The 21,263-nt window shown below is 37.2% G+C and overlaps 1 protein-coding gene across 2 annotated transcripts in view; it reads right to left on the reverse strand.

Annotated features, from left to right (window-relative positions):
- Nucleotides 1-21,263, reverse strand: part of arid5b (AT-rich interaction domain 5B) — an 81,123-nt gene that overhangs the window by 30,456 nt on the left and 29,404 nt on the right. For both annotated transcript variants that reach the window (XM_078931892.1, XM_011484322.4), the window contains exon 5: nucleotides 12,326-12,556. In XM_078931892.1, coding sequence (XP_078788018.1) covers nucleotides 12,326-12,556 — 231 coding nt within the window. The remainder of the gene's footprint in view (nucleotides 1-12,325; nucleotides 12,557-21,263) is intronic.

Genomic DNA, 21,263 nt, shown 5'->3' on the forward strand with positions numbered 1-21,263 from the left:
CAGTATGAGCTTTATGTTTTTTAGAGAAAGAAACGTCTGATTTTGTTCAGATTAAACAAGCAAGAGTAGCTTTCATTTGGAGTCTTTTCATTATAGTCAAATATTGACGCTGAGATTGAATAGCCTGTTAAAAGAACACAGTTTTTTACTATCCTGCTGCCACTTTATGTGTTGCAGAGCAGGAAGTCAAAGGTGAAAGTGGTGGAATACTTTTTTCCCCTTTTTTGTCCTTTAGTTCTTGTTTATAACTTCAAGATTACTCAGTGCAGCACATATTCCTCTTTCATATTTCACTTTGTCGTTTTATTATAATTCAAATACCAAAATATTTTATTGACCCCTGAGGGGAAATTAAAAATTAAAATGGAGGTATGGGAAGAAGGTGACTGAAGGTGAAGGTGTCTTTGAAAGAAAAACAAATGGACAATGGATTCAGAAACATTTCTCCTCTAAATTATTGGAATTGAAATGTTGGATGCTTTCACTGAGTTTGTGAAAAGCAGCTTCCTCAATGGAACATTGTATAATTATTAGATCACAATGTTCTAACAGCCATGTAAAAGTTCAAGCTAATAACCGTGGTAAAGGTTGAAATCAAACACAAACAATACAATTAATCCTTCCTCTGGTGTGAAGGAACTAAAATATTTGACATTTACAGCTTTTTAATTAATCCATTAGATAGAAGCTAACCAGTTTTGTTTTAAGACCCACTCCAATAAAAAGTGTGTTTAAGCATGTTCTTGTTGCATTATTCTTATAATGACGGACATATTTATATAGATAATTAAGCTTAAAATTGCATGTCTGAGTATTTCTTTATTCAAATTGTTGTAAAAAAGGAGCAGGTGAAAAAGTATTGTTGGAAAAAGCTTGTATTTGTTATGTAGTAAACATGCTGGGCAGGCTATAAGCTCTCTGCTCTGCTTCCTTCTGAAGCATCCACTTGCAGACAAACAGATTCATGTACATCTTTGTCTTCCTCTTTGAGCTGGACTCTAGATCAAAACTGTACACCTAAAAAGCTCCAATGCTGCTCCTTATGTTTTTTGCACTAGTATTGTTAGGTTGTTGGTTCAAGGGGCTGTAATCCAGAAAGCGTAAACAGATGGATGATGGGAAGTGTGTCAGACTTACTCCATGCCAACAGTCCCATCAACAACTCTGAGGTGAATTTCTAATGAACTCCTGCTACTCTCCAGACACTATTTCCTATAAAATGACAGTTTTTTTTAAATTTTGGTTAAAAACAGCATAATCATAATCAAAAGACCACTGGGATAAATCAAGAGATGATTGGAGTGGGTCTTTCATAAAAAACCATGAAAGTCCATATGAGGTCCAACAGGAACAGTCAAGAAAATAATTTCTGTCATAAAGTGCAAACAACATTTAACATTTTCTATTTTTATGTTAATTTAACCTAAAAGATGGTAGCTGACAAGAGCTGCTAAAATAAAAAAAATTCCATTGACAGCATCAAAACAAATATATCTGCATATGATTCAAATATTTAGGAGTAATTTACTATTTTCTATGCAGATACTTTCTGCCATTAATGTACATTTGTTAAGAGCAAAAAGTCTCTTAAGAAACAAAAATGGAACTTAAAGAGTTAAAAACATGCTTACGTGTCATTTTTTTATGAGATATGAAAAAGAGAAAAAATTTAAAATAGTTTTTTAGGTTTATGTGGTTTCATGTACTTTAAGTGCGACAGACTAAAAAAGCTGTTGTGTATTTTTATAGTTGAAAATATATAAATAAGCTGACATTTTCTTCCACATGATTTATGCAACCATTCTGGGTTAAAAATAAGCCTCTAGAAAATAGTTACCTTTCAGTTCTCTGAAACCATTAATGTTGTCATAACAAGGCAGAGACAACCCCACTGGAGCAAATTCAACCAAAAGTATCTGGTGGGTTGAGCCTCACACGGTGGTCAAATGAATAAAAACTATTTCACATCTTTCCATGAATGCAGTCTCAACTGTGCACTGATGTATGCGCTCAGCATGGATGTTTAAATACCTTCACACTGCAAAAATGGGAATCCATGCGAGCTTTTCTGGTTTCAGACTCTCATCAGAACGGTTCTGCTCGCAACAAGTCTGACATCGTGTTCCACTTTATTTCCCAAACCTATCATTTCCTATACAAATGCTGCATTATATCGGCTGCAGTCTGTTTTTATTTTCCTCAAAGACGAATCCCTTCAGCTGGCTGACTGACAGCAGTGTGTGCATGCATCATTATCTCGTTCACAGAGCCTGTCTGTTGCCATAGCCCGTGGCAGACCTCAATCACAAAGTATTAGAAGTGACTTGGGTTTCCACTCAGTGCCAGGATGATGTCTGCTGCAGGTGTGCCACACATTTAACTGACCCAGCAGACTCGAGACATTCAAAAGTTAAGTAAACGTGGATAATAAACTTTGATTCGGTACCGAGGCAGAGGCTTCTTTCATACAGTACAAAACTTGAAGTGAATTTAAATCCTCCCAAACATTTAGGCGAGCAATTCCAACCTACTATAGTGACTGGAATGAAGAAAAACAGCTTCAATTTATGACCTCTTTGTCCTCTCAACTGTCTTAAATATGCGCTTGTAGGTGTGTATCCTAGCGTGAACTAAAAGGGAATATTGATTTACTGAAGTCTACTGCTCTGCAGAGTTTATCTGAGGTTTAAAATGCTGATCAGGTTTTTAGTTTAAGTCCGAGGCTTCAGCATACTGTCCCGTAATAAGATCTACCAGAGAGGGTCTATGCTAATGCTTCGCTGATAGTGTGCAGTAGATAAATCATGTTTATAGATTCATGTCCCCTTCTATGGCCCCTGTGAATGTAACAAGATTGCTTCCAACTGCATTTAAATATGAGCTTTACGCATGCAAACATGCTGCATAATAAAACGCAGCACGCATGGATGTGGATTAAAGACTTTTGCCTGCAATTTTAAACCCACCACACCGGCTATTATTGGCTGTTTGTATTTTAATATGTGACTACGCTGTAAAAACGCTTTTTGTTTGTGTTAATCCTGACAACTTGTCAAATTTAAATCCAGCAGCCCTGGAAAGAACACATCCATTCAAAACAAAATCAATTCTGCCACCCCTCTCTCCCTCCCTGCCTCCCTCCCTCCCTCCCTCCTCCGCTTATTTTTGACTTTCTCCCACTCTCCTGCTTCTCCTATCTATTTCTCTTTCCTTTCTATAATAACTATGTGAGCGGCAGCAAATGTAATTACAAAGGGGTTGGGTTGGGAGGAGCGTGCATGTGTGTTTACGTTGAGGGGGGACTGGTGTGCGTGAACGCCAGAACACAACATTCAAAAGCTATTATCAGAAAAGGGGAACATTTAGGCAGATATACAGCGCCGGGCAGCTCCCGCCATATGTTTGCCAAGACGGGGACAACAAGTCAGGTAGTAATTATCAATCACCATCAGGAGAAACTGTCAAGGCGCTAGGCCGGGCACGCTCCCTCTAGTGTTGCCATGGAGACAAGCCTACATCCAAGCAAGTGTGTTTACTAGGACATTAAAAATACCCTCCTGTATTCTTTTAACTCGCACTTATCAAATCATGCGAGTCGTTCTTTGAGCTTGAGCTAAGCCAGGAGTGATGTGTGTGTTTAGAGCCAAACTAATAGAAAAGTTAAGGCTATGGTTTCAAGTTTTCACATGGATTTTCTTGCCTTTAGGTTCTGGATTGGTCGCAGTTAGCACATGGATACTTAGATGGCATATTTTGACCATAGTGATACAACAAAATAAATGTATGTTTGTAGATGTGCACATACATAATGCATTTGCCAGTAATGAGCTCATTTCTGTGACCATACTGTTTTTGTACACAGACCTTCTATTCAGACTGTCACTGCTAATATTCCTCAGCCCAGAAAGGGGCACAGTAACCCCAACCATCATGACTTTCTCAGTTCAGTTTACATTTTTCTTGTTTTTGTTAAAATATATAACCCATTTCCATATGTCTTTAAACCAAGCATCTATTCTTGCCTTAAAGTCGATTAGGTCTCAGAATAGTGTACATTATCTGTGACTTTTCAAAAAACCACAGCAGTGATTTTTTTTCCAAGAGGCTTCTAAAAAGGAAAACAGCAAAAATGTGGGCTAATTTAATGATAATTTACGTGCCCTCGATAAATCACCCTTTCAGGATTGCTTTCACTTAAACCCAGCTCTTCACATTAGACACATAAGCAAATAAACATGAAAGCAATTTCAGAGAAAGTGGTGTTGCAGCGATACAAATGCTCCTGCTTTATTATGGAGGAGACGAAAAGGGAAGGGGAAAAAAAAGGTAGTGTTCTTAATTCGTTATTTGTGCACCATTGTGCATGCTCCCCCTGGGGAGAGGCAACATTACTCTTTCATCAGATCAAATGAAGCAAAGCCATGTCGTTCCAGGAAGAGCCAATTAAACAGTTCAAAGAAGTTTATTATTGCGATGGATTATGAAATCATTCCTATTGGATTCACTGGGGTGTGTGTGTTACTACAGGGGTGTGAATGTGTGTACTTTAACACTGCGCAAACTCATAAAGGCTGTCGACTCTAGCTCTCCATTTGCAAAGTAAATAGGAAATTAAGCCACAGTGTTTCATGTTTTACTGGGGAAATTTCACAAGATTAATTTGAGGCCAAAAGAAGCTGAAACTTCTCCTCACAATTCCTCTCTTCAAATTTCTTTCTTCCTATCCACCTCATGTGATTGTCTCATGATGCTAACGTCGCCTGTTAAGCACTTATTAACACACATCACATTTGAGACGTAGTCGGGTTTAATCTTAACCCACTTCCACTGAGGAATGCAATGACCTCTGCCCTCAGCTAACTGGATAATATCATCCATCTGAAGATAAATGCTTGCTTGCACGGTTCAATTATAGAAGAAATCAAAGTACAACTTTGCATTGTCTTAAGTTCTGCCAAGCACTGTGTGTGTTTATACTGTAATGAGTCACGAAGCCATGTTTCTGTCAGAGCAAAAATAAAACAGTAACACAATAAAGGCTGTAAATATCTAACAAATGAATATGTTGGTGTAGCTTTTCCCTGTGCCCAAGTGTTGCCAAGTAGCTCTTATTGGTCATTGTTACATGGGAGGAAATGAAAGGGAAAAAAAAAAATCAAATTTTCACTGAAATGTTAAGAGCATAAATAGGGACCGCCCCCTTTCACACACACATAACAGTGCCACATTTAAAACAGTCATAGTTACATAATGTCGAGGATTTGCTAAAAACAGGATAACCTTCAAACGCTGCCACATCATTTGTACTGACAAACTGCTGCTACAACTCAGAAGGACTGGGGCTTTAAAAAATACAGTATTTCAATTTGGCTTTTAGAGGAAAAGAGAGGGGAATAGACGGAGAGAGGGAAGGAGGGGGGAAAGGAAAGAGGGAAGGAGAAAGAGATGAAAGCGAGCAGTGGATAAGCTTCAAGGCTTATCCTATTCATTACTAGAGGAGAAAAAAAAAAATCACAGCATCAACCTATAAATAAATGAATGCCAGGATAAATACGAAGCCCATACATCAATAAAATATATGTATTCTAATAGATCGTGCTCTAGTTACACATGATGGGATTGAGTCGACCAATGAGCCCAATCACAGAGATTCCATCATTTTGGAAAAGATACTAAGCATTAAGCCACAATGAATATAAATTATCATCACTGCAATAACCACACAGGGCAAATGATACTTTTATTCTGATGGGCTTTTCCCCCCTCTTTTTACATTCAATGAGTTCATTCTAAAATCAATTAGTAAAATAAAAAATAAAAACAGCTGTAGTTGAACATTATCAATCATTTAAATGTAACTGAGAACTTAACAGTAAAAGAAACACTTTTGCCAACAGCAGCAGCAGCTTCCAGCAGAGTCGCCCCCCCCCCAAAAAAATACATGGAAAAAAACGGGGAACATCAATCACAGTTATCATGTACAGTTTAATCCCCACTTGTGTTTGAGCAGCGGCACATAGATTTTTGACGTCACTCCGGTTACACAAGATCTTTTCAGGAACAATTACTTCCAACAGGCCATTACCTGCAGTACGATGGCAAAAAAACAAAAAAAGCCGAACACGTGTGGGGTTTCTACTGCAGACTCAGACTTTCTAGTTTACTGTAACACGGATGAGTCAGTTGTACTCATTCCAGGCTCCAACATGTTGTTCACTAAAGTTTATGAGGGACATTTAAAAGCTGTAACAGCAGAAATTTGGCTAAAAAACACCAGATTACAACATCCTGTAAATAAAATCTCAACATCATTTTTTTATTTTTATTTGACAAGATTATTAATGAAATAATAAGTGAGGCCATTGTGAATAAGGTCAGGCTGGCCTTTTTCAGCTTAAGTGTTAAGTCTTTAATTACATGCTCTGCAGTTTATCAGTTTTTCAGATTACACAAAGTGCATCTGTTCACATTTTGTACTACCTTTTTATCTCAACGTCTGATAATAACCTGTCAAAGTATTTTAAGGTCAAGCCAAAATGGTTAATCACATGCAAATGATTTCTGTATTCCTTGTCTGAGGACTGCCTGTTTGTATACGGGATCATTAGCTTTATTATCTGTTATGATCTTTAGGCACTCAGATAGCAAGTAGAAGCCGGCTTGCAATCATTCTTTACTGGTGCATTCAAAGACACTCTGACATTGTGTTTTTCTAAAAACAAGACATTCATCAAATATTTCAAATCTGCAGCCAGGAGTCTGCAATCTGAGAAGTAATACACTTCAAATTGGATCGTTTGTGACTGATCTGATTTATATTGGTTCCTGCTTGCCAGACATCTTCAAATCTTGGATGTCGGAGTTTCCATAAATGCAGCCACAGGGAGAGATTTCTAAGTAATCGCTACTCACATCTGCTGCAGGAGAGTGATGACAGCATGACAATAAAATGGTGACTGAATGTTTCACTGTTGGATCACCTGTACTAAAGCAGATTTTAGGCTTCTGTGAAGTGGGTTTACCCTCTCAAGTGAGGTGAAAATGAAAGCATTGGCATTTAATAAGAAAACCAGTAACACAACTTCCGCACTTTGAGTCTACGTGTTTAAACAAAACTGTTAATATTTTACTTCCCTCACATTATTAACCATCTGATAATATTATATCACAAAAGAATTTGTAAACTCAAGCCTTTATCATAACACACCTTGCCTAAAATCACAATGAATTTTACTGACACACATACACATTGGGCAATAATGTTATCTCTCACTTCACGGAAACGCCCTCTCCCGTATGTTGTTGCGATATCTTTACAGCTAAAGCAGTATCCAAAGGTTGTCAGAGCGCGTGAATGTTGATTGTCTCTGTTTCAGGTGAAAGTTATAACTTTAAAGCTACACAGGATTTATAAAAAACATTAAAAAAAGCAGATCCACTGACAAGCACAAGGCAGGAGTGACTTTTCTTTCTCTACACATTACTGATCGGTTGCTCCTCTGAGCAATATTTGCTCTCAGATGACCTCAGAGATGTGTCATGCCTATAGCTAGAATGATTTATCTTATTTATCCATCTGCTAACTGAAAAAAAAAATCTCCAATGCAAAACAGAGCTTGTCACGTTAGGAAACTGGCGATGACATAATAGGGATAATCTGAAGAAGTGTGTCATTTTCAATCCAGAGATAGTGCTCCTCCATCCAAGCCTTTTTATTTCAAATATTACACTAATCTTGATTCTGAGTCAGAATACTGGATATATTATATCAACAACTGGGATTTACTTGAATGTATATTGTGCATGAAGTGCAGCTTTATAGAGGATTTTACTGAAGGACACAGCATAAATGAGATGCCAAATGTATAGTAAGTGGCCTAACAGCAGATGCTTCACTCATTTTTATATACAGTCTGTGTCCTGATAATGAAATGTGATCATGCAGCCGCAGCATGTGCTCTTTTCTCCACTAAAATCCTCTTCTGTGGCTTCTGTACACTACGACATATGGACAATGAAATATTCATTGGCTGTTGGTTAACACAAATCTGCACAGGAGATGAGAAAACATGAGCTTAGCAAGCAATTTGCCTATTACGTTAACAGACGGGGGCCATTGTGGGAAGATATTGGCGTGTGCATATTTCATTTAATCAGATTTCTAAGTCTAAAGAGCGGTGAGAAAATGGTTCAAGTTGTGGAAACAATGACTTCATGTTCGTTGGGTGACCCAACCCAATCATGCAAGATACTATCTCATCATACAAGCTTGAAATTTGAACATTTTTCTTTATTCCATCATTAGTTTCGAAGTTACTCAATAAGGAGCTTTTATCCTCTGTTGACACGGACATATACAAACACTCTTGTAAATACAGGTAAAAGCATTACCAAATACAGCCACAGATGTTCAGAACTAGCCCTCACTCTACACGGCACAAAAATAGAATAAAAACTCTGTTTATGATCTTGCATCTGGACAATAAATTGTTTTTATACTCCTCCCACTCAAGAGGATTACTAAAAAGAATTCACTGGAATTGCTCTGAAAATGCTTCTGTTTAATAAAAAAAAGGGGGGGGGGTGAAAAAAAATAAAAATAAAAAAAAAAACAGCAGGAGACATTTCAAAGAGAACACACTAAGTCGAACATGAACTATGAGGTTTCTGTGCCAAGGAATGAGATCTGGGGAATATAGGACAAATGAGAGCGAGGAAGAGGAGAAGGAGGAGGAGGAGGAGGAGGAGGAGGAGGAGGAGGGAGGGGGGAGGAGGGTGGCTGTGCCTCAAACATGATTGCCTTAGTAACTTTCAAAATCCTGTTGTTTTAAGCTGTATACACAAGGAGTGTTAGGTTTCTGATGGAGGTGAGGGGGGAAGCAGAAACCTGAGAAAAAATTGGAAAAATCCTTCCCGTGTAATATTTTCCTTTACAAATGGTCATCTTGTTTAAATATATATCATCATCATAAAACAGCACTTGGCTAAGCTCACACATGCTTATGGTAATTCTTTGTAACACACATTGCTCAGCAAGGCTGCCAAATGAATGCGAGGAATACTCAACAGATACATTATATAAAAATGTGAAGCTATTATTTCTGACTTTTTTATCACTGCAGAGGAGCCTCAGCTATGCCAATATTATGAGAGTGCAGTATGTCACACCTTTGTTATTTCTACGTTTACATAAGAGATTGATTTTCATTCTGTATGTCAGTGAGAATGCAATAACTAAAGAAATATTTGTACCAGTGTGAGCTAAAACACAATTTATACCTCCAGTTGGACGTTTTTTGTGTGATTATATTACATTCCTCCTGGCAAGAAATGAAAATGAGAGTCTAAAGTAGCCCCGGAATAATCAATCCCTGCAGAGAATGCATGATAATTATAAACAAAAACTGTGTCATTCCCCGTGAGGGAAAGAGCTGCAGAGGGGACAGGTGATGCTGAGCGTAAATATGGATTCAAGGCTAAAGACTTGGTAAATGAGGCAAGCGCAGTCTGCCTCTTCTAGAAAAATAGACAGGGGGGATACAAAAATAAAAAAAATTCAGCATCAAATGAAGCAGAATCCTGAGAAAATGTTTCTAATAATTCCCCTCACTTGATAAAGTTAAATAAATAGAAGAAAGGGAGACATGCACACACAGAAGACGGCAGTAGAATAATACATCTGTTTTTGCTGCACAAGCAACAACTGCAGTGCTTTGTCAAGAATGGGATTGATTTCAGCACAAGGCTTTCATCTATGGGCTACACAATACTGTACATAAAGGCTGCTGACACTCAGCAATACCACATTTTCATGCCTGAGCCCTCTTCTTCCCTGGACCCCCTGAGGAAGCTTGACACACTTTCATGAATTAGCTGTGACAAGATGGACGGCTGTTAGAGGTGCCACGGCAGATTTGACTGAATCCAAAAGGTCAGAATTAACATGGAGCGAAGCACAAAGAAAGTTACTCCCTGGCTAATTTTATTCTTTAACTACCTCATCTGTGCATTGCTGCTTCTTTCAAAGTCCACAGTGTAGGTATTTATCCTAATATGGCCGGTTTTATTATGGACCTTATGGCTGCTTTTTTTCCCTGTAAAGCGACTGTTCTCATCAGCTGGGCGTGCTCCTGACTGCATATGTGTAAATATTCATGTTGTGAATTGTAAGAAAGGCGCCCTTGAGGACGTGCTCACCTGCCACAGCAATGGAAATTACTTAGCTCTGCTGTTTTGATATATATCACCTCCAAGTCTCTGAGCAGCAATTCCAGCAGAAATAAAAGTCTGCTTCAAAACGAGTAAACCTTCATGTGAATAACATTAGAAATCTGGCTGCCTTAGTTAAAATAAAAAAAAAGAGGAGAATTCCCTTTGGCTATGAAAATAAACCTTTAGCTTAAATGTGGCTCACAGAGGAATGGCATCATCGAGCCAAGCGAATGAGAAACAGCAGCCACAGGATGTTAGCGTTACTATTCATAACTTATTTTCCTACGTCTAAAACTGTTTTCCCTTCTGGTCTCACCTCTGCTGCTCTCTTAAAATGCAATTACCTCCTGGCAAATTTACAGGAAAAGAAAAACAATGACTTTTGACCAGAGGAGCCGTAACTGTGAATGTCATAGTGATGCGGCTACAAGTGCCTGCTGGGTTACCAGGCAAAAGGAAAATATATGGAGGGATGAATCACATTATTCCATTGTTTCAAAGCAGTTCAAGCTTAATAAAATGTGCAGATTCATGAGCAGCGGGGAAGGCTCAGTAAATAGCAAACAGACATGTTCCAGCACTTCACAGCTCCACACTAGAACCACAGAATGCTTTTCATAGGTGTGACTGATGAGGATGTTTGAACAGCAGCCATTAAACATAAAGACTCTTCAGGACACTCAGGATAAAAAGAAACATATGTATCCCAAAATCAAACTAAATGTGCTAAATTTCTTTTTTTAGTTCAGTTACATGAATTTATATAAATCAAAGCGTGTTCATGCTTTTTATTTGTTTGGCAAATTAGAGAAATTCATCATAAAAGGATTAATGTCTGATGTAAAAGCGAAGCTTATATGATGCCAATTATAGATATGTAGGCCACACCCCCTTCATCATAAAAAGTTATAACATTAGTTTTTTTCTTTCTTAACTCAAATAAATTCATTTTTTCCCCTTTTCTTTGTTGTTTTATTGAGAAAAAGTCATTCAAAGATCTGGCAGGAAAAGTGTTTTCTCATTTGTGAGCCTGTGTTTATTTATTTAAACAAACCTGTTCCCCTGGTTTTACTGTGAGATTCAGTGGAGACAAAAAAACCAGTTTAAAATCAATAGTGTTGAAAAAAATTTTGTTTGTTGCCTCTATACCCTACAACGATTGCACTCATTCCAACAATAAGACAAGGAAAATAATCTTATTTACTCAGCTATGTTCATAACCAATGACATATGCTTTCATTTTCTGTCATGACTTTGTTCTGGCAACTGCTAGAGAAATGTTCTAATTGCAGAGTCTAACAAAAGTTAGGGAAACATAATGTTTTTTTTCCTTTGTGGGTATAAAAGTGGGATTTTCTTATGAACCAAAAAATTATGAAATACATCATTGATAGCAGATTTCCTTTTTTTTCAGGTGGTACAAAAAAATTCTCTGCAAAGATTTTATGACCTTGTTTATAATTCAGCTCTGAATGCTTATTTTACTCCTAACAGCAATTAATGAAGTCTAAGTCAGCCTAACTAAAACAAAAATAACAAAAAAGCTCAATAACTCAACACTTCAGCGTGCAGAAATGTGGATTAATCATCTTCCAGATCAAGTCTCTAACAGCCAGTAATAGATTCAAGTGATATGCTTAAATTTATGATGAATGCTGGAAAAAGTCCATCAGAAAGCAATAGAATGTGCTGATTTTCTCACTTTAATTGCTGAGTAAATGTATTTATTATTTACAGCAACTGCTTTCAGTGCCTCAAAATGAGTTCATTTTGACAGGCAGCCCTAACATAATTAAACGTTTTAAAAGAACTTTATTGCCATATTTTTTACAACTTTTCACACAATGGAACTACATTAGCCTCTTTTATACGGCAGTTTTCCGGCCAAAGTGGGCCTAGATTAATGGTTTGGCTAACCACAACGGCGCAATTGCACGTATGAGACAAACTAAATAATGAAAATAGGTTTCTGGAGAGTGCCTACATTCATAGATCAGCACACAACACTTTTGATAAAGCAACTTAAGGCACTTCAAACATCATAAACCTCTTTAGAAATACTTGTTGCACATTTTAGATGAGTTCATGTGTTGTGTTTTCCACAGGTACTCACCAAATTCGTCACAAATGCTCTCGTTCTGCAGGAGGGCGGGGTGTTCGAATGTGTCACGACAGTACAGGATCCTCGTGTTCCCGCCGAGTGCGGCGATGCCGCCCAGCGCCAGCACGATGTGATCTATTAGCAGGGACGATGGCTGCTCTCGTAGCCGGGCCAAAACCGAGCGATAGCGGCAATACTGTGGGTAACTCAGGACTAAAACTTTTCGTCCATCCTCTTCTTGGCCTAAAAGACATAGAAAATACAGAAAAAGCTGTCAGAGGAGCCTCAGAGATTTTGCAGAGCTCGATTTTGTAAAGAGAAAAGCAATGCAAGGAAACAGGAAACAGGCACTCCATTTTACATGACAAACTTATTCAGCTTTTTCTTTTTGTTTTATTTTGTGTTGCCTTTCATGGATCATTATTTGGCTGGTGTCATCTCTTTGCACAAAATCTGTCAATTTGATTCATAGATTCACAACACATATTATTGTAATCTTAGTCTTAAATTACATAGGAAATTACATCAAGTTGATGTATTTTAACCCAAGAGAGGTAATAGCATTTAAAAATATACAACAGGAGATTATTTGAGTAAAGTTGCTGCTATTCTAGGATAAAATGAGCCACACTTTGAACTGCATTTATCTCCTCGGCTACCACAAAAACTCTCCATAAATGCATCACACAAAGAGAGTGAGGTACTCAAACTCTGCTGTAACTTTAAATAGGTATTGTATGAGTTTCACATCCTTTCCTTCTAGTGTAACTGACAAGACATTTTGATGTCTGCAGTACAAACACATAGCATCGTTAGGCTGCATGTTTGAAATGCATGATTTGCTGCTGACAACTCAAGTCGCCCTCTATTTGACTGACTAGTTTGTTTTTCTAGCTATTTGACGGTGAAAAACTCCATGAACCGTTCAGTCGACAGGTGTGATTGTGTGTGGGCGAGCCTTTCATTTGCATACTGACCAAACAAAATAAAAAGCGGACTTTGGCTGCACACTCTGAGCTACTTTGAGGTGAAACTTTTTAATAAAGCCCGTCTTTAAGCCACTTTTCATACCAGTGTGTAATTCACCCTCTTAAATTACAGCTCAGTCATGTTTTATAACTTACTGGCTAAGAAAAGTCTGTTAGCTTAGGAACCTCAAGACAGGAAGTGAAATTGGGGCCAAACTGATAAAGTGCAATAAAAAACGCACAAAGATACTGATAATCTAATTGTTATTGACACCAAAATGCCACGTCAGGGGAAAAAAATCCTGCTCGCTGAAACAGACACAGTGACTTTAGGAATCACAGTAACAAGGGGAAATTCTTTAGCATTTGTAAACGCTGAAGCTAAAGGAAGTGTTTTTACTTGTGCAAGTATGTACTCATAAGTCGAAGAACAGATGAAAAGATTGCCAACGTTTTTGCAATTCATCTTGAGGCAAGCATGGCTGCTTATAAAAAAAAGGTTAAAAAAAAACAGTAAAAAAAAAACTGTTGAAATATTTCAGTCTCCTATCCATGCCTAATAAAAATACAATGCAGGGTCTATTAAACACTTATAACTGAAAGATTATTATAAGGCAAAATGGAAAAAGCACAGAAAAAAAATTCAATACTTAAAGATAACACCACGTATAACAGGAAATAAAAGTCACTAACAGAAAAGCACAAAGGAAGATCGAGTATTTTTGTTTTATTACTACAATTTGTCCTTACTTTGTTTTCCATCCATCTTCTACATGTTGCACCAAAATGAGAAGTTTGCTGTTGGTGATTAAAAAGACACTAAAGCTTTTATTTTGTAATTAGCGACACACATCTATGGTTGCCTGCATTGCAGAAACCTTATCAATAAGTAATTACATGCTTACTTATTATATTTGCGCTGTAAGAGATAGTAATACATTTTTGGCAGTAAATGTGAATTAACCTACTAGTGTTTCCACTTGAAATGTTTTGCTTTTTGCTCAAGTAAGTCTGATAAATTAATCAGCCAATGAAAATGACGGCAATAAAACAGGGCTTAATCTGTCTCTCCTAGCACAGCAGTAAAACAAAATGCACAATAAATACAGATAATTTAGTTTAGCAGTGCATTAAAGAACATTTTTAGAATGAATTCTTTTTTTTTTTTAATCCAAATAATGACTTTGTGGATTGCAAGCCAGGGGAATGGATCATATTTGTGTGTTTGAGTGCAGATAAGTAAATAAAATCTGAACAGGAAAGGATTTAGTTTTTGTATTTTGGATGCGTTCTGGCTCCACTGCTCGCAGTATGTGCCGTTTACCTGCGCCACAGTGCCTGCTGAAACACGATCATACTGTATTTAGCAGCGAGCAAACAGACCACAAACAGAAACTAGAAAGCTCCTGGCATCAAAACCAATAAACCTCTCTTCTTCATCCGCCCCCCATATTTCGGTTGCTGAAATTAGGGATCTGACTTGGTGACAATTAAAAGTCAACACAGGCATTTGAACAAAGCCGCTGCGTGTAAAGCCACATATGCCAAATTCCTTACAAACTACACTCAAAGTCACATCCTGAAACATTATCATAAATATTTTACTTGTAATATTGCAGAGGGGCCGCTGATAAAGCAGAGCAAGGTAGTTTGAAATATAGTTTTATATGAATTATTCACCATCTCGTCTGCTCTTACAAAGCTCTTGGATGTGACATTCATGGGTATTTCTGCTGCTAAGTTAATATTTCAGGGCTATATAACAAGTGTGGTTTATGCTTTGCTTTCTACAAGACTACCAGGTTTAAAAGATTTAAAAATATTTTTTTTCCTTTTAGCTTCTTGATGTTTTGAGGCTACAAACTCATAAAATATAGGAATGTAAAGTAAAAAACATCAGAAAAAAAAGAAATAAAAATGTCAAGAAGGATTCCAATAAGAAATTTGCAGCAGCAGAAATTCCCAGTGTTAGGTGTAAACAGTTCCAGTATTTTCAAATAATAAAACCACTCAAAAAACAGGACAATCAAAACCATTCAACCCACACACAAAAAAAAACACATCTGAAACACAGTATGCCACAAAGTTGCCACAAATCCTCTTACAAAGCATTACCACAAATATTTGTGCATGCAAGCATTGATATTATACAGCAGACACATATTTATTCAAGACTGCATTTGGACTGTCATAGGCAATTACCCCTCAGAGGTATAGAGGCGTCTTTGTTTCCAAATGTCACAGATTTTATTGTAAGCGGTCACCGTCAGACCTGCTCTTTCTCCTGAGGACCCTCACAGCATTTCACTTGATTAGATTCAATTTGGAGAGAGAGCGCCTCAAGGCATTAATAACTGTACAAAGGCGTTGTAACGTTTGCATGTCAGGGTGTGTGTGTTGGAGCGTGTAATGCACCCTGAGTGTATGTGCACTTAAAAAAGATTCCATTGTTCTTGAAGCTTAGCTTTTCAAAATAAAGTGTGTCCTTATCTGGCTGTGAGCTTTGTATTGGCTTTGGGGTTGTCACATTGGAAAGCTGAGGGGTGCTGAAAAAACATTTGAAAAAGTCACTTTTCCTCCTCACAGAAACTCTTTTTCTGTATTTCCTTGTTCTGTCTGTCCTGCCTTAGTAGTGTAGCAGGAAGATCAAACAGCTAAGGCGAGGTAGATTATTTTCAGAACATGTCGTAAAGCTCCTGACCTCATAAACTACAATCGTGTCAGGGCCAGAAGTACTCTACTACAGGACAGCTCACATTAGAGTCACTCAGTGCAGCCCAATAAAATTACTTCAAGAATAAAACAAAAGGAACAATGAATATTTCTTCCTAAAATGACATTGGTGTTGTGCTTTTATTTTTGAAAAATGAAATAAAAAAAGTATCTCCTTTGTCACCTATGCCTTTTCAGCTTCAAAAATAAAAATGACATAAAATCTTTTACTGCAAACCCTACTTATACCTCCTTTTGCTAACTAAATAAAAAGTCTGCATCTTCACCTTTATTTAAGACACAGTTGATAAAACCCTTTATCTGCACCAAATCTACAAAAATAGAAGTGTGAGACTTATCATTCAGCTTCCCCTTTTTTATTTTATTTTTTACATTTTACGTTTGTCTTCCTCATTTTTATTTATGGGTTCCTACTGCCGACAACTAAGAACTAGAGGCTTTTTTGATATTCTTCTTATTTTGCTGAAACATGCTTTACATAATCATTCGATGGCATACGTTGATGTGTATATTAGTGTTAGATAATATGCAACAAAATTAAATCAAACTACAATGATTTGTTTAACAAAATAAAAAAATTGGGCCAAGATAAAAATTTTACTGGACCAAGAAATTTTAATCATTTATTCTATTTGTACAATGGTGGAAATGTATTGTTCCTTATTTTTTGCGACTGCTATTTCCTGAAACCTGAAATGCTCGACTTTTTCAGCTTGTATTCACAATAAATGTCCAGAATTCCAAATAGATTATTTTGGATTATCCCACACAGATGGGCATTGGAAGGAAGCACAAAGGAGCATCTTTTTTGTTTACATCTAAAAACGGGTCAAAAACAGAAACATTATGGTCCTTTGTTGTCTCTTACTGTGATCAGTATGAAAGTTACATTTACTGAACTCCTGCTTTCAGTTCCTCAGTGCATTTGCAGATGTTCTGATGCACTTAGCCAGTGTGTGTTTTAAAGTCATCCTCAGAACTCTCCACAGCTCTTCTGCGGATTCTGGCTGTGTCACCGTCTGCTGTCTCTGCACCTTCACACCGACTCCACAATGCAGAGACCCTTTCTTCTTGTTGCTCCAGTTAGTTCTTTGAGACTCTGGCTGTCCTTTGAATGTGAGCTTTCTGTCACACTGTATGCACAAGAAGTTTAGTAGCAATCAGAAGGGCCCCTGTTGACATGGACGGATCAGAACACTAAAGTGACTAAATCCTCTGCACAACAACAGTTTTTGGGGGTTTTCATTCCAACCGTATTACCCATCTCTTATTTTGTAGGACAATGAATAATGATTAAGAAATCAAAAAGAAAGGATTTTATTTATGGCTTTTAAATCTTTCATCTTGTCGTGGTACAGTTCGAATCAGAAGCATTAGGTTGCTTGAAAGGTGCAAAGACTGACACATTAAAGTAGCTTTTAAAGAAAAGGGATGCGGCATATTTGCATTCACCCATATTCTTGTCAGGCTCAAAGCAAAACTTTGTTCAAGCTGTAGGCACTTCAAAGATGACGGATTTGCTCAAGTGAAAGGTGCAGCACATTAACGCGAGCAGGATGTGAGAAAGGCACAGTTGACTCTTCAGAAGACAAGATGGGGTCGATCTTACTAACATTCAGCAGATTAAAGAATCATGAATCGCTTTTATGATGTGGAAATCAAAACGCAAACTGGAATCTGATTTAAACATTTTCAGACTCAGGTATTGCGTGACTACAGAGAGGGTGCAGACAACACTGAACTCCTTGTGTGTCAGGGCTGTGACCACCGTTTCGTGTTTTAGCTTGAGGTTTGAGCTCTTGAACCTCTTATTCTAAAAAGGACAGTCAAAGCAAGTGACTAAAAAAAAAAGAAAAATCTTTGCCTGTATTCAGAATATTTCAAACATCAAATAAAATAGCAAACAAAGTTTCTGCTTATACATTTACTCATGAATTTCAATGAAATGTCTTTGTATTCCACATTTTGTTCCCATCATTAGAACATTGTGTTGTGAATCCATGTCACTGCTGCCATTGCCTATAAGCATGTACTTGGAAATCCATCTCAGAAAAACAAATGAGAACAAATGTTGGATGTGAAACATGATGAAATCCATATCACCCTTTCTGCAACATCTGTGCCTCCTTACAAAGTGTCTTTCAAAATTTCATTTTCCTCTTTAAAAAAATACTCATCTGCAAGTTTTTGGCAGCTAAACCTTTTGGCTTCAACATGTGGGCACTGGGTTTTCTTTGAGTAAGTCATTGCTTTCAAATCAAAAGCAAACGGCTATCAGATATGCCAAATTTTTCAAAAGGTCATTTGATACGTTTGGGGTTTTTCCCCATTTCTGTGTTAAACTTTTTTTTCCCCTGGAAGGTCTTGAGAAAGCAATTTCCTTCCTCAAAAGGCAATTGAGTGTTTTTTATGTGCTCTTTCAGAAGAGTATACATTTATTTTTTACTAATTTACTACACCTAGAAAAAATATATATACAAAGAAACCATAAAAAACTGCAATTTTAGGCATGAATAGGCACCAAAAGGCTGTTTTTATTTCAGAAATACTTTCGAAGTTCACACCCATGTCACAGCTTGTTGTTGCAACACAACTATCTTTTAAATCTTTCTCTGCCTTGATGATTGTTTTTACCCAATGTGCTCAAGGACAAGTGCTTAAAAAAACATAAAATCTGTTTTTTCTTTTTTTTTTAAATAGTATGACAGTTTTCTGGCACTGCAGAAGGTCCAAGCATTCAAGGGTACATTAGGAGAATTGGCTATTTGGAGAGAACAACTAAAAAAGGAACATTAATATGACAAAAATGAAATGCTTTATATCCATTAAAACTTTTAACTGTTACAGTAACTTATTAAAAAAGTGTAATAATAATTATCTACATTTTTAGACTAAATAATAAATAGAAAAATGATTTTATTGCTTAAGCAGACAGAAAATTAAATGCAAATAACGTGGTGAAATCCGATGATATTTCATGTCTCCAAATGTTTTTAGAGGGTAAATATTTGAGGTAAAAAGCCAATTATTTTGAAACGCCTGTTCCAACATGTGAGGAATGTTACTCAGTAGCATAACATTTAAATTACAGACAAAATGATTGAAAGGAGAAAAATTAGCATGTCAAAATAAAAGCCTCAAGGAAAAAATGGTGTCTTCCAATGAGTTAGCGCCATGTGTTACAGTATTCTGACGGGTTACTACTGCTGTCCTGTATCACCCCATTAGTGACACGCCAGCAGTCCACAGCATACTGGTAAAGTCATTAACTAGCTGCCACGAGACAGTCTAAAAATAAGCCTTTCGATGCATAGTACAAGGAGCATGCTGTGGGACATGTGTCTGCATTTAGAATAATGCCAGAGAATTATCTTTCACAGCACAAGACTCTCAAAAATGTAAGAGAGGGGGGCATTTCCAGTAAGCCAGCTCTTTGCTTTATAATGTAAAAAGTGAGATGCCACTGTGTAGACTGTGCACAGGATAAGAAAAAACGGGGGTAAACATAATGGGAACAAGCGCTAAGGATATATGACAACAGAGCGCGTTTTGTGTACAATTACACCAATGAAAGAGTTACTCTCTCAGAGCCAGCGTGACAGTTTACTCATCATCATCAGACTTTCAGAAATGCTGCATGCAACAGTCAACTCATTTGTGGAGGTCGAAGCCACGGCTCTCTTGGATGAGTAGTTATTGCAACAGTAGATGACACAGCAGTAATGTCACTGAATTTCACAACCGTGGCATCGCAGAAAAACTTTGCATAAAACCGGTTAGATCTGAAACTGGCTGCAATATTAGAGCTGCTGACACAGATCCCATGTTATTCCTGTTAAATGTGTTCATTACCACTAGCCAAGAATAAAAAAAACTACTTTTAACTTGTCACAATCCTTGATAGGATTTCCAGGCAAGTGTGTGTTCATGTCTCTTTTTCCAAGTTGAGCAGGGAAAAGCTGAAAACCACAACTGTTGTGCTCCGTGACACCTATTATAGTCCCTAAATCACTCAGTCAGTCCAAATTTGCCGTTGTCAACGATTCCACACTATCTGGTCGGCCAAGGAATTTACTAGATCCCCCTGCTGCTTTAGAAGAGTTGGCAAGAAATGGCAAAGCATGTAAAGCAGGGCTACTTTTGTGTTTTTTGTCTTTTTCACAGCCCTTTTCCTCCAATTAAAGCCCAAGAGAACTTAAAAACTTGAAATAATCAGGATTACATTGGCAGAAAAACAATGTAGTCGAGGAGGAGCTTCATGATTGGTATTCCTGCTTCACGCCACAGGCTCGATTCTTCATGCTTTGTATTGATCTCCGCAGCTCCATGGTTTTCATTTAGCCTCTTCTCATAATATATAAGATCTCTGATTCATCCTCCTGCCTTCTCGCTGTTCAGTGACACTGACAGGGGGGCCACATAAGCAGCAGCAGGCGTTCAATCCTGCCATTGTTTTCATGTTATTGAAACCTGACCAAATAAAGAGGTGCAGCATCTGCCAATGACACCAGACTGAAAAAATGTGTGTGGAACAAAGAGAAAAAGGTTCAAAAAAATATAGCAATAATAGTCACAGGATTTGAGTGATTCACTGCTTATTCATTCTGTGAATTACTACTCTGTCTTGGATAAAACAAAATGTGCTGGAACATTTTACCAGTCTGTGTAGTAAACAAAAGTGCATCAATCCGTTTATAGGAGAACAAATTTAAAAAAAAACTGATCACAGCACTTTTTTTAAACTTATGTTAATATATTCAAAAGGAGCAGAATTACCAAAAATAAAACCATTTTTTTTAAAAGGTTATGCCTAGAAAAACATAATGTTTACAAATGACTCAGTGACTGTCCGTCATCGACAGTCCCACACTGACTCGCCTTGTGCCTGCTTATCAGATGCAAGCTGTGCACTCACACACAGACAAATACACAATCCAGATCCAAGGTAGCAAAATGAAAAACTACGCATACAAACATGATTAGCCTATTTAGTTAAAACACTTCAAAAAAACTCAAAAAGATTTTAAAGAAAATAACATGTAGTAAAACTAAGGGAAAACTTTTTTTGTTAAAACTGCCTTAATCACATTTTTTCTATTTTCCCAATCTACAAAAAACACCAAATGTTTTTGATCTAAAAAGGGAAGTTTAAAGAGACAAACATTATGACTAATCTTTTATTCCAGTAATCAAAGGTTCTGCACATTCTTTTAGCTGCTTTAAGCTGGTTGTATTGGTTTTATGACCTA

Source organism: Oryzias latipes, chromosome 15 (assembly GCF_053564925.1).
Source record: "Oryzias latipes strain Hd-rR chromosome 15, Olatipes_Hd-rR_3.1".
Lineage (NCBI taxonomy): Eukaryota > Metazoa > Chordata > Actinopteri > Beloniformes > Adrianichthyidae > Oryzias > Oryzias latipes.